This window comes from Miniopterus schreibersii (genome assembly GCF_964146895.1).
Source record: "Miniopterus schreibersii genome assembly, chromosome: 4".
In the NCBI taxonomy this organism is placed as follows: Eukaryota; Metazoa; Chordata; class Mammalia; order Chiroptera; family Miniopteridae; genus Miniopterus; species Miniopterus schreibersii.
Window position 1 is genome coordinate 20,569,774 of NC_138105.1, and position 13,693 is coordinate 20,583,466.

General features: G+C 41.2%; 1 protein-coding gene across 1 annotated transcript in view; it reads left to right on the top strand.

The window, feature by feature from the left end:
• The window catches only part of KLHL3 (kelch like family member 3), a 108,078-nt gene that overhangs the window by 13,296 nt on the left and 81,089 nt on the right, over positions 1-13,693 (top strand). Inside the window, exons 2-3 of the mRNA XM_081135535.1 lie at positions 1,810-1,929; positions 12,782-12,888. Coding sequence (XP_080991661.1) covers positions 1,810-1,929; positions 12,782-12,888 — 227 coding nt within the window. The remainder of the gene's footprint in view (positions 1-1,809; positions 1,930-12,781; positions 12,889-13,693) is intronic.

Sequence of the window (13,693 nt, forward strand, 5' to 3'; positions counted from 1 at the left end):
GGACCCTAGCTATAAAAGAAATTATGCTTGTGGGATTTCTTACATGAAGTTTTTCATCTTTACTGGGCACTCCCTCTTCCTGATCACACTTTCAGTTTGGAGATTTTCTTTATCTCCTTAAACACATGACTAATCATCTGCCTTTGTGCATCTCTATATTTATTGTCCTGTGCTAACTCCTTTGCATTCAGAAGCCAAACAGTCCCACAGTTCAGATGTCTGTGGCTTACATTTACATGCTGAACTGAAGGTGGGGAAGGGAGCCAAAGGAAGAGTCTGTCATGGGCAGATGAGCTGTGGGTCTGGCAAGCTGGATTGCATGTGAGTGTTACAGAATCCCCGTGTGAGATCTAGAAGACCCTCAGGTCTCTGGAACATTCTCTTAACCACAGTATCCACTTTCTCAAGCCAGTTTGCATAGCTAGGTAGTAGAATGGACGGAAAGGGAAAGGCAAGGGAAATTACTCTTATTGTCTTAGGGTTGGAGTGACCTGCAGGTCCCCAGATCTACACAAGTGGAGAAGGCTCTGTTTTCTTACGAGCAAAGCAAAGCTTAGCCTTGTCCAAACAGAGGTAAATCCAAGGTTCCAAACTTGACCGTGGAGCTGAGTAGTTTCATCAGTCTGGGGAGAAAGTCCTTTCTTTGCTCATTCTTTTGATTCCTTCTCGCCCCTCATTAAGTTTAGATGTGTTGCTTCGGAGTAGTTGGGATTCTGGGTGGGATCCCCCAAGGATTTGAATGTTTTCTCTTTGGTACAGAGGGCTTTGAGGTTATGAGTGACTCTTGCTAGTCACCACCTGCTCATTTAGCTCACATAGACAGCTTTTCTTTTCATAACAAATTACAGTCCCTTGCCTTTGTATTGGATTTGGTTTCCCCAAAGCTTTCACTCTGGTGTCACTGCTCTCTATACCATAGCCAGTGCGATCTCTCTGAAGCACAGATGTATTCACCTGCTTTCCACCCCACTTCTCTGCTTAAAACCCTTTGATTGCTTCTCATGGTTTCAGAATGAAATCCAAACTCCTCAGCTTTGCTTATATGACACAGGTCTGTTCAGTCTTCTAGCCTTTTCTCTTAATAGTCTCCTCTAGTTTTACTGAACGTCAGCACTTTGAGCACACTTGACTCTGTCTCCAGGTCTCGTGCGTGCTCTCCCTCTGCCAGAACACGCTCCATCTCCCTCTGTACCTGGTTACTATAGGCCTTCCTCAGCTCCTAGGAAGCTTTCCCTTAACGTGCCAACATTGGGACAGTTGCCCATCCTTTGTGTTTCTGTAAATCTTACCAAATCATAATACTTAAGATACAACGGTTGAACGTTTACTTGGCTTTCTCCTACACTGAACTCAAAGTTTTGTGAGAGCAGGGTCTGTGCCTTGTTTATTGTTTCCCTTAAATTTAAATACAGTGTCTGACACACAGTAGTCTCCGTTAGCTGTCTGTTGAATGAACAAACATCCCTGTGAACTGAGTGGTATAGTGCTTAGTCTCCCCTCACACCCTGCCCCTGTAAGGGATGGAGAGATGGAGGGTAAAGATGCCCACAACCCAAGCCACAGAAGTGCTTGGTGGAAGAAGCTGAGCTAGGACCTGTCTTCCCCCAGAGGAATGAACTTTGCATTGGAGGATCCTGCGGAAACGCCTTACCCAGTGCATTCTTTCCCTGCTGGGTCTGTGGTTAAGACGACAAGCTGATGGAGATGCCCCTGGTGGGTGGGCAAATGCATGAACTTGTGGCAGTTGGGTGAATGGGTTTACCAACATGTGATCCTCTCTTTCCCCTCCCACTCCCTTCCTGTTCACAGCGCCAAGCTGAGCTCCCAGCCCCCGATACAGGCTGGGGCTGATGAGAAGAGCCAGAGGACTATCACTGTCAACCCTGCCCACATGGGGAAGGCGTTCAAGGTTATGAATGAACTGCGGAGGTACTTTTCCTATTTTGCCTGTGCCCTTTTGGAAGGAACTTGCTGGGTGAGCGTCATCAGGTTCTAGTAAGTCAGGACCACCACCTCCTAGTGAATTCTGACTCTTCCCCACCCGCCCTCAGACAGGCACTTGGCTTCCTCTTTCAAACTCTGATTGAGACAGATGTCTTTCAGAAATCTCTCTTTCCTTTGTATTTAACACCTATCATTTTAGTGCTTAATCACAGGGGGAAAATCCTTTATGGTTACAGAAGCTTTGCTCATGAACTTGATTTCCAACTGAACCAGCTGCTTGAAGTCCAATAATAGAATGATGACAACACCTACACGCAATTGCAGATGAAAGATTGTGGATGCCATGCATTTTCTTTTGGCCTCCCTCTCATTCCTTGGTCTGAACTTAGCTTGTTAAGATAGCTACATGACTGGAAATATACCTAGCTTCTAAAATGCAATTTAACTCTCTGAAGAAATAAATGAAATGCAAATACACTCATCCTCTCTGATCTAAATGGTGATGAGTGTGAGGCTATTTGCAAGGCCAGTGTGCACGTTTGATGAGCTTGTTGCAAGACAGGCTCAGGACACTGAACATGTTTTTCTGTACAAAGCTTGTGCACACAATCTCTTCCTTTCTAGAGAGCTCAGAAGCTTCTTTTGCCCATGATGCTAATTATTGTAAACTTCATCCTGTTGTGAGCTGTAATTGTTTATCTCCTCTTTTCTCTGTAGCTCATGAGTTTTCTGAGGGCAGAGGCAACTTCTGAATCATTTTGATCTCTAGTGCCTAGTACTTCACAGGAACTAAGGCAGTGGCTAGGCTCTGGGAGAGGTGAGTGGGGATAAAAAGTAAAAAATGTAAATAGGCCAATGAAAATTATAGTCTGTAGTGAGAATAGGTGTTTTATGAAGGAAGAATGCATCAGGTCCCTGCCACGTGGTAGGTGTGCAATAATGATTTGTTTATTAAAGGGTGCTTTGGAAGCAAGGATCAAATTGCAGCTTTGGAGAACACTTCCTAAAAGGGGATGATGCTTGAGGTAAATTTTGAAGGACAAGTTAAGAGTTAAAGAATGAAAGGTGTGTAGGGAAAAGTCTTCCAACAGAGAAAATGGCATGAGCAAAAGCATATATAACTGAGAGTGTGTTTGTTGAGTAAGGGGTTGAACTACTTTTTTTAAAAAGTTCTATCTGATTCTATATTTGCTTCCTTATTTCTCCTTTTTGCAGGGCCCAGTCTTTGGCATAAAAACCGAGTTAAATTAAATTTGTCTTATGCCCTACAGCTCAGTTTTGTTAGGCCTTCTGCCAACTTTCCTGGAAGCTCTGTCCATATTTGTCTTAGGCAGTGGGTATGGTTCTCTTGTCACTAAAGAATTTGTGTTGTGTTCCCTAGATTCTATCGAAGTTCTTCATGTAGTTCCCTTGAATATGGCTTGTGCCCTTTGTCTAATTTAAGACTCCAGGTTTCCAAATAAACAACCTAACTTTACATCTCATGGAATTAGAAAAAGAAGAAAAAACTAAGCCTAGAGTTAGCAGAAAAAAGGAAATAATAAAGATTAAAGTAGAGATAAATGAAATAGAGATGAGAAAGACAGTAGAAAAAAAATCAATAAAACTAAGAGTTGGTTTTTTAAAAAAGATAGACAAAGTTCTCAAACCCAGCTAGACTAACCAAAAAAATAGGACTCAACATAAATGACAGAAGAGACGTTACAACTGAAACCACAAAAATACACTTGATCATAAGAGACCATGATGAATGATTATGTGCCAACAAATTGGATAACCTAGAAGAAATGGATAAATTCTTGAAACATACAACCTTCTAAGACTGAATCAAAAAGAAATAGAAAAATCTGAATAGACTAATAATGATTAAGGAGATTGAATTAGTAACCAAAAATCTCCCAACAAAGAAAAGCCCATGACCAGATGATTTCACTGGTGCAGTCTACCAAACATTCAAAGAAGAATTAATGCAGCCCTAGCTGGTTCAGCCCAGTGGTTAGAGCATAGGCCCGAGGATTGAAAGGTCTCAGGTTCGATTCTGGTCAAGGGCATGTACCTCGGTTGCAGGCTCAATCCCCGGCCCTGGTCCAGGGTGTGTGCAGGAGGCAACCAATCGATGTGTCTCTTTCACTTCGATGTTTCTATTTCTCTGAAAAGCAATGGAAAAAATATCCCCGGGTGAGAATTAAAAAAACACACCCAATAACAAAGAAGAATTAATGCCAATTCTTCTCAAACTTTTCCAAAGACTTGTAGAGGAGGGAACACTCTCAAATTAATTTTAACAAGACCAGAATTATCCTGATACCATAAGGACAGTACAAGAAAATAAAACTACATGTCAATATCCCTGATGAATAATGATATAAAAATTCTCAACAAAATACTAGTAAACTGAATTCAACAACACGTTAAAAAGATCATATTCCATGATCAAGAGGGATGTATCCTTAGGATGCAAGGATGGTTCAAGATATGTAAATCAGTAAATGTGATAAACTAAATTAATTGAAAAATCATGATCCTCTCAGTAGATGCAGAAAAAGTGCTTCAGCATCCTTTCATGATAAAAATCCCAACAAATTGAGTATAGAAGGAACATCCCTTAATAGTATAAAAGCCATATATGACACAGCTAACATACTCAGTAGTTGAAAGCTTTTCCTTTGAGGTCAGGAACAAGACAAGGGTACCCACTCTTACCATCCTATTGAACATAGTACTAGAAGTCCTAGCCAGAACAATTAGGCAAGAAAAAGAAATAAAAGGCATCCACATCATAAATGAAGAAGTAAAATTGTCTGTTTCCAGATGACATGTCTGAATATAGAAAGCCCTAAAGACTCCACAAAAAAGGTTTTAGGACTAACAAACAAATTTCATAAAGTTGCAGGATACAAAATCAACATACAAAAGTCAGTTGCATTTCTATCCCCTAACAACAGACTGTCTAAGAAAGAAATAAAGAAAATAATCCTATTTACAATAGCACAAAAAACAATAAAATATTTAGGAATAAATTTAAGGAGGTGAGTGATCTGTCTACTGAAAACAATAAGACATTAATGAAAGAGATCGAGGAAGACACACATAAATGGAAAGATATTCTGTGTTTGTGGACTGGAAGAATTAGTATTGTTAAAATGTCTATACTACCTAAAGTCATCCATAGATTCAATGTAATCCCTATTGAAACTCCAATGGCATTTTTCACAGAAATAGAAAAAACAATCCTAAAATTTGTATGGAACCACAAAAGACCCTTAATAGCCAAAGTAATCTTGTAAAAGAAGAGCAATGCTGGAGACATCACATTTCCTGATTTTAAACTATATTACAGTGCTGCAGTAATCAGAACAATATGGTAGAGACACATAGACCAATGGAATGGAATTGAGAGCCCAGAAGTAAACCCATGTATATGTGGTCAACTAATTTTTGACAAAGGAACCAAAAATACTTTATGGGTAAAGGATAATCTCTTCAATAAATGTTGTTAGGAAAACTGGACAGCCACATGAAAAAGAATGAAATTGAACCCAATGCACAAAAATTAACTCAAAATGGATTAAAGACTTAAATATTAAGACCTGAAACCATAAAGTTCCTAGAAGAAAACGGGAAAAGCTCCTTGTCACTGTTTTGGCACTGACTTTTTGTCACCAAAAGCACAAGCAACAAAAGCAAAAATAAACAGGTGGGACTACGTCAAACTGAAAAGCTTCTACATAGCAAATGAAACCATCAGCAAAATGAAAAGGCAAACCAGAATGGAAGAAAATATTGGCAAATTATATATTTTATTAATATCCAAAATATATAAGGAACTCATTCAACTCATTAGCAAAAAACTAAATAATCTGATTACAAACTAGGCAAAGGACCTGAATAGACATTTTTCCAAAGAAGATATCCAGATGGCCAACAGAGACATGAAAAGGGGCTCAACATCACTAATCATCAGAGAAATGCAAATCAAAACCACGAGGTATCACCTTATACCTGTTAGAATGGCTATTATCAAAAAGACTAGAGGAGATAAAATACTGGCAAGGATGCAGAGAAAGGGAAGCCTTGTGCACTGTTGTTAGGAATGTAACTTGGTATAGCTACTAATGAAAACAGTATGGTACTCCTGGGTCTATATCTGAAGAAAAAAGAGATGGAAATTCTGCCATTTGCAACAACATGGGTGAACCTTGAGGGCATTATGCTAAGTGAAATAAGTCAGACAGAGAAAGACAAATACTGTATGATCTCGCTTGTATGTGGAATCTAAACAAGCCGAACTCCGAGAGAGCAAGTAGATTGGTATTTGTCAGGGTCTTGGGGTGGGGGAAATGGAGAGATGTTGGTAAACAGGTACAAACTTTCAGTGATAAGATGCACACGTTCTGGGGATCTAATGTACAACATGGTGACTATAATTAGCAATAGTGTATTTATTGTATGCTTGAAAGTTGCTTAGAGAGTAGATCTTAAGTGTTCTCACCACAAAAAATAAGTGGTAACTATGTGAGGTATAGATGTGTTAACTAACCCAACTGTGGTAATCATTTTACAATATATATGTATATGAAATCATTACATTGTATATCTTAAACTTATACAGTGCTACATGTCAACTGTATCTCAGTAAAACTGAGGGGGAAAAAAGATTCCAGGCCTCTCATCAGACCTTATTTTGCCAGGTATAAGCAACCTTAGTAACTGCTGAAAGAGAAAGCTCAGGGAATGGATAGGCACATAGAAGCCTCCTCCCCACTCCATTGCTAGCGTTTTTTCTTTTTCTTAAATAACTTAAAAAAGAAGGTCTTCCTACTGTGTTCTTATTGCTTCTTTTGCAAGTTACCATGTTTTTGCATCTTTCCCCAAGAGCATCTACTTAGCTTTAACCTGCTCCAACAATCCTGCTGCTTCTCTTTTGTATAAAAATTAGCATTTGCCAGTGTGTTCTGAGGAGCATTTCAGGATGCTCTGCGGGGAAAAAAGAGCTGGGGACCCAAGTGAGGTTGAAAAATGATTCAAAACTGCTGTGCCCCATTCTGAGGTTCCTAACGCCTCTAGGCTCTGAGAAGTCCTGCAACAGACCTGTCTAAGCAAGGGTTTCCCACGCGTATTTGACTACAGAACCCTCTTTGGTTGTTACTACGTGTAGACCGACTGTTTTGTGAAGTTTGTTTTGGAGAACACTAGTATTTTGCCGACATTTAAGTGAATAATCTTTGTATTATTCAGGGTTTTCCAGAAAAACAGAACCTCATATAGATACATATATGAAGAGATTTATTATAGGAATTGGCTTATATGGTTTTGGAGGCCTAGAATTTCCACAATCTGTTGTCTGCAAGCTGGAGAACCAGGAAAACCAATAGTATACATCAGTCCCGAGTCCAAAGGCCTAAGAAACAAGAGGCACTGGTGTGAGCCCTGCAGTCCGAAGGCCTGAGAACCAGGGGCTCTTCTTAGGGGAAGGTGGACCGTCCAGCTTAGGAAGGGAGGACCCTCCGCCCTTTGTTCTAGTCCAGCCCTCTGTGGGTTGGGGGCCGCCCACCTGCATTGGCCGAGGCCGTCTTCTCCTCTCAGTCTCCGTGTTCAAATGATAGTCTGGTCTGGAGGAACTCTCACAGACGTGCCCAGGAATATTGTCTGACCAGCCCTGGGGGTATCCCTTAGCTCAGTTAGGTAGACACATAAAATTAGCCACCACAATTTTGTTCTTTCTTTTTTTTTTTTTTTTCCAGTTCAGGTTTAGGTATGGATTTCTCTTTCATTTTTCTTTAAATTTTTAAATATTTCTGGTAAAAGAAATATATTTATTATAGAACATTTAGAAAATACAGGTGAGCAAAAAGTCATCTATAATTTTAATACACAGTGGTAACGATTGTTAACACTTTGGAGAATATCTTTTTTCTCCTTCACATGTCTCAACTAGATTTTTTCTCATGCCATTATATTGAACAAGTTTTTCTATGTCACTAACTGTTTTACAGTGATATTTAAGTGGATAAATGATATTCTCTCTTTGGTTTATTTTTTTAAAAACAGTTTCTTGGTGTTGGATGTCTAGGTTTTCCAATCCCACATGAAAATAACACCTGCCGTGGTTGTGTTTGCGGCAGTATAGCATAGTGGTCACAAGCACAGACTCTGGAGCCAGGCAGCCTGGTTTCAAATCTTGGCTCCGGCACTTATTGGGTGTGTGACCCTGGACAAGTTAATTAATTTCCCTGACCTCACTTTTGCCAACCATAAAATGAGGCTAATAATAGTTCCAGTCTAGCTGGCTTGTGAAGAAGATTAATAAGTAAAGTGCTTAGAACAGCGATAGCACACATATTACTGTTAAATACTTGTGCACACTCATGATTATTAATGTTGAATTAATTCCTGGAAGTAGAATTGCCAATTTCAACAGCATGTAGAATAATAATAATAATAATAATAATAATATTTATTCCTTAGATATTGTTAGGAGGCCCCGGCACACAGTGAACATTCTTTAAGCGTTAGCTATTATGATGACAGTGATTTGCTGAGCACTGTGCTCAGTTACAGGAGGATGGCCGTAGATAAGTGAATCGGTCTTGCCCTCATCAGAGCTTGCATTCTGTGGTGGTCAAAGGTTACATCAAATTCTAAGGTATTTAAACGGCTCATTTTAAAAACCCGAGTGGAATGGGTGAGGCTGAGAGAAGGGTCTGAATAGACTTTATTGATCTGTGCGAGTTTAATGGGACTTGGAGAGAGGCCTACTCTATTTTGGTGAAAACCTGGGTAAAGCATCTCGCCCTACAGAGATTAAGATAAAACGTTACGTGATATTCCAGAGGTCTAGGCTTGTTTCTTGCATTGTTTCCACATCTCCCTCCCTCAATTTTAAGCTATTTTAGTTTAAGCACACATGGTTTTTGCCATTTATGAGTCATCCAATTCATGAGTTTCCGATTCTTTTTACTTCCATAGTGGAGAATGGGCTGTTGGCATAGTAACCACCCAGCCTCCCTCCTCCTGTTGCAGTTCAGAGCTCTGCGCTGCTTGGACCAGCAGCCGCTTCTGGGCCAGCAGAGCACTAATGGCTCTTTGAGTCCCGACCATCCAGCCAGCTAGAGGGGATACAGTCCTGTTTGGAATAGCACATCCTGACCAGATCTGAAAAGGAGAGAGTCTTTTCTAGGTCATCTTGACAGTTCTAACCTCTCTTTTCACCATTGCAAACAGCTCCCTGTCCTCATATTTTTCTTTTTTTGATGGTCTGCCTCTCTGCCTTTAGAGCCTGCGATAACCATCTTAGCACACTGATTTCTTTTTCTTTTTTGGTACCAGCTTTATCAAGATATAATTTATATGCCATCCATTCACGCATTTAAAGTGTACAATTTAATGGCTTTTAGTATATTCACAGTCATGCAACTAACAACTTTAGAACATTCTCATCACCCCCTCAAACCCTGTATACTTTAACAATAACCCCGTTTTTCCTATTCCCCCTCCCCCCTCCCCCAGCCTTAGGCCATCACTGATCTGCTTTTAGCCTCTATACATTTGCCTGTTTTGGAATCATACAATATGTGGTTTATGGTGACCGGCTTCTTTCACTTAGCATAATGTTTTCAAGGTTTGTCATGTTGCATATCTTAGTATTTCAGTCCTTTTTATTGCTAAGAGTTGATTGTATGGATAGACCACATTTGACTTTTGGCTGTTACAGATAATGCTGCTATGAAAGTTCATGTATAAGTTTTTGTGTGGATGTATGTTTTCATTTTTCTTGGGTGTGTACCCAGGAGTGGGATTTCAGGATCCTATAATTCTGTGTATAACCTTTTGAGGAACTGTCAGACTGGTTTCCAAAGCAGCTGCACCATTTTACATTTTTACCAGTGGTGTATGGAAGTTCCAATTTCTCCATATCCTGACCAACACTTGTTATTTTGTGTGTGTTTTGATTATAGGGATCCTAGTATGTGTGAGGCGGTATCTCGTTGTGGTTTTGATTTGCATTTCTCTGATGACTAATGTTGTTGAGTATGTTTTCATGTGATCGTTGGAATTTCTGTATCTTATTTGGAGAAATATCTCTTTAGATCCATTGCCCATTTAAAAATTGTATTATATGTCTACTTATTATTGAGTTATAGTGTTCAAGTTCTTTCTCTATTTTATATACAAGCCTCTTATCAGATATATGAGTTGAAAAATTTTCTCTCATTCTGTGGGTTGTCTTTTTACTTTCCTGATGTCTTAATTGTGTCCCTTGATGCAGAAAAGTTGTAAATTTGGATGTCTAATTTATTTGTTGTTTTTTTGTGTGTGCGCTTGGTGTCATATCTAACAAACCACTGTCTTACCTAAAGTCATGAATATTTACCCCTATGTTTTCTTCTAAGAGTTTTATAGTTTTAGCTCTTAAATTTAGATCTTTGATTCATTATGAATTAATTGTTATATGTGGTGTGAGGTAGGGGTCCAACTTCATTCTTTTGCCTGTAGATATCCAGTTGTCCTAGCACTATTTGTTGAAAAGACTATTTTTTCCCAGTTGAATGGTCTTGGCACCCTTATAAAAAATCAGTTGACTGCACAGACTTTGTTCAAGATGGTGGTGTAGGTAAATGTGGTACTCACATCCTCCCGCAACCACATCAAAAGTACAACTAAATGCCCTGGCCAGTTTGGCTCAGTGATTAGAGCAGATGCCCACAGACTGAAGGGCCAAGGGATTGATTCCCAGTCAAGGGCATGTACCTGGGTTGCAGGTTCACTCCCCGCCCCCTGGTTGGCGCATGCTGGAGGTAACCAATCAATGTGTCTCTCTCACATTGATGTTTCTCTCTCTCTCATTCTCCCTCCCTGAAAAGCAATGGAAAAAGTATCCTCAGATGAGGATTAACAAAAAACACACAACACAACACAAAACAAAAACAAAACAAACAAACCCCACCAATCTGTTCTCAGGTGACATCTGCACACTCATTTGGCCCCCATGATGTATGTTCCAAGGTAGCTAAGAAAGATGAGAAAACTGTGGTGAGGTCACTTGTCCCTCTTCTCATAGCCAGTTAAGGTCATGTTATGTTTCCAGTTGAGCTGGCTTAAAGTTTGTGTATAGGGTCTGCTGGCTACTGCAGGGTGAGGTCCCAGCCCCCAGGTTTTGCCTCTTGGTGCTCAGAGGTGTCACCCTTCCCAGAAGCCCCCTCATTGATACTTTATTCCATATGTTAAACCTCCCTGACCACTTTCCCCTGTTTGAGTTAACCTGTTTTCTGTCTTTTTCCATACAAGTGTCACCCAGTCATGAGGCAGTATGGTACTGTGTCTGGATTCAAGACTCAGGCTTCTCAAGCTTCATAACCAGATAATCTCTGAGCGATTTGCACCTCCAACCTTTTCAGGCTTTATGATTCTATTTCTCTGAAAAGTGAACCTGGAATAATGTCTTAGTACCTGGCAATGGTTTACTATGATACACCAGGGATGGCAAATATGTACTTTCTCTTTTATTTATCAACCATGGGAGATTCATTACATTCATCACTCTTACATGGAACCCAGTCATGACCTCAGACTTCCCATTCCACTATAGTGTTCTAATTAACTACTACCAACGGATTACAGTTGAAATGTGTTTGTCCTGCCTGTCTTCCTTCCCACCTATAGTGCTTCAGTCTAAAGGAGGGACTAGTGGTGACAAGATACCATAGAAATTAGGAGCACGGGTTCTGGGGCTCAGCTGCCTGCATTCAAATCCTGTCTCTACTGCTCTCTTTCTGTGTGACTTTGGGAAAGTTACTTACCTTCTCTGGGCCTCAATTTTCTTTTTTGTAATGTGGGACCTAACAATAGCCCTACCTCATAAGGCTGTAGAGAGGATTAAATAAAGTAATACATGCAAAAAAGTGCTCAGAGCAGTGCCTGGCACATAACTCCATTAATGTTAACCATTATATTAATAACAGGCATGATGAGAAACTGGAAGGCTGGTAGCGAAAAAATTCTTGGGTTGACAGGGCCTTGCAGCACCCTTTCAGTCTCCAAAGTAGCCAAATATCTATTCTACCTATGAGTGTGGATTGATCCCATTTCAAAATTCATTCAATTATTTAGTAAAAATTTAAGGCCTACTGTGGGCTAGGCATGCAGCCAGGTGTCTAGGATATAAGAACAGCTAAGACAAGTCCCTTTCAGAGTCCCCAGTGTAGTGGGAGTGACAAGTAAAAAGGTAGTTACAGTATTCTTAATGAGTGCAATGATTAGTGTTTGTGCAGTGTCCTTAGGGAACATAGCGTGCAGGCAGAGTCTTCTTGGTGATAGTGTTGAATCTGGGTGGGAGAAGAAATATGTGAGTCCTCCAGATCTCACTGGCCTCTTAACAGTATTGCATAGGCAGAGGGTCTCTTGGGGAATTGTTAATACTTGTTCTCGCCAGTGGCATACCTCAGTGGCATGCTTATGCCCCTTGGCATTCATTCAGTCACTTGACTGGCAGCCCCAGGCTTTTCCCACTGCTCCCTAAGCTGCTGTACTCCTGTCTCAGTCAGAGCTGATGAAGTGGGGAGCAGAGAGGGGAAGACAAGCGAAGGAACTCTGAATTTGCAGCCGCAGACTAGTTGGATCACTCTGTGTACCTTAGGAAAGCAGGAATGTCAGGCTTGTCGGGGTCTTGGAAAAGTCGATGAGCCCATTCCACTGCTTAACTCAAGATAGGGCAGGTCTCTATGACGGCCTTATATGGTGATGGTGTGGAGTCTGGGTGGAGGGAAAAATAACCTTGTATGACTGGGGAGGGTGTTGGTGCTGTGACCCATCTTGTCCCCTCACTGGTGTTTTACAGTAAGCAGCTGTTGTGTGACGTGATGATTGTGGCAGAAGATGTCGAGATAGAAGCCCACCGTGTGGTCCTGGCAGCCTGCAGCCCCTACTTCTGTGCAATGTTCACAGGTATGGTAACGGGAAACAATAACCCACAGTTACGAGGCTGTAGCCCCCTCCTGGGAGAATATTGAGGGTGGTGGCATGAAGGGAGGGAGGAAAGAGAAGGCTGTGACACCATGAGGAGCTTCTGTGTGCCAGATACTGTGCTTTGCACCATGGAGGACTTGATGGAGCCGTAGTCTCAGCCAGGTTAGTTGGGCATGCAGCCCCTTGTCCACCATGAGGCAAAGAGGTAGAATCCTGTAGTCCATTAGTTTTCAAACTTTGGCATGCATCATAATCATGTGGGGAGCTTGTGAAAAATAAACTTTTGGGTTCATCCCCAGGCCTTCCAATCTCTCATTTTGCAGATGGGGGACACTGAAGCGGAAAGAAGGGAAGAGACTTGTCCAAGGTTATACAGAGAATGAGTGGAACGTGGCCTCTTGATGGCTGGCCTCGTGCTCTACTGGTTGGCCCACATCTTGTCCTTCCCTAGCCCTTCCTTAGAGGGAGGCAGGGGTCATGGGCCTCCTCTAGCCTTTAGAGGAGTGCGGGAGAGGTGATAGTGGGGCCGGGGGTGGGGGAGAGTAAGACAGGAATATTCGCTATCGGTCATTCATTTTCAGCATCTCTGCCAACTTTCCAGGGAGTTCCTCTTCCCCGAGCATGCCAAATAGCCTTGCCCAACTATTTCCCATGCTTTACTTCTGAAACCGAATTCCTTGAAACCCATGGCTGACCTTCTGGCCTGCAGTGTCTCACAGCACCTCCCCTGAACGAGGTATGAGCAGTGCTCTATGAATCACTGCTGACTGAAGGCCAGCTGGGC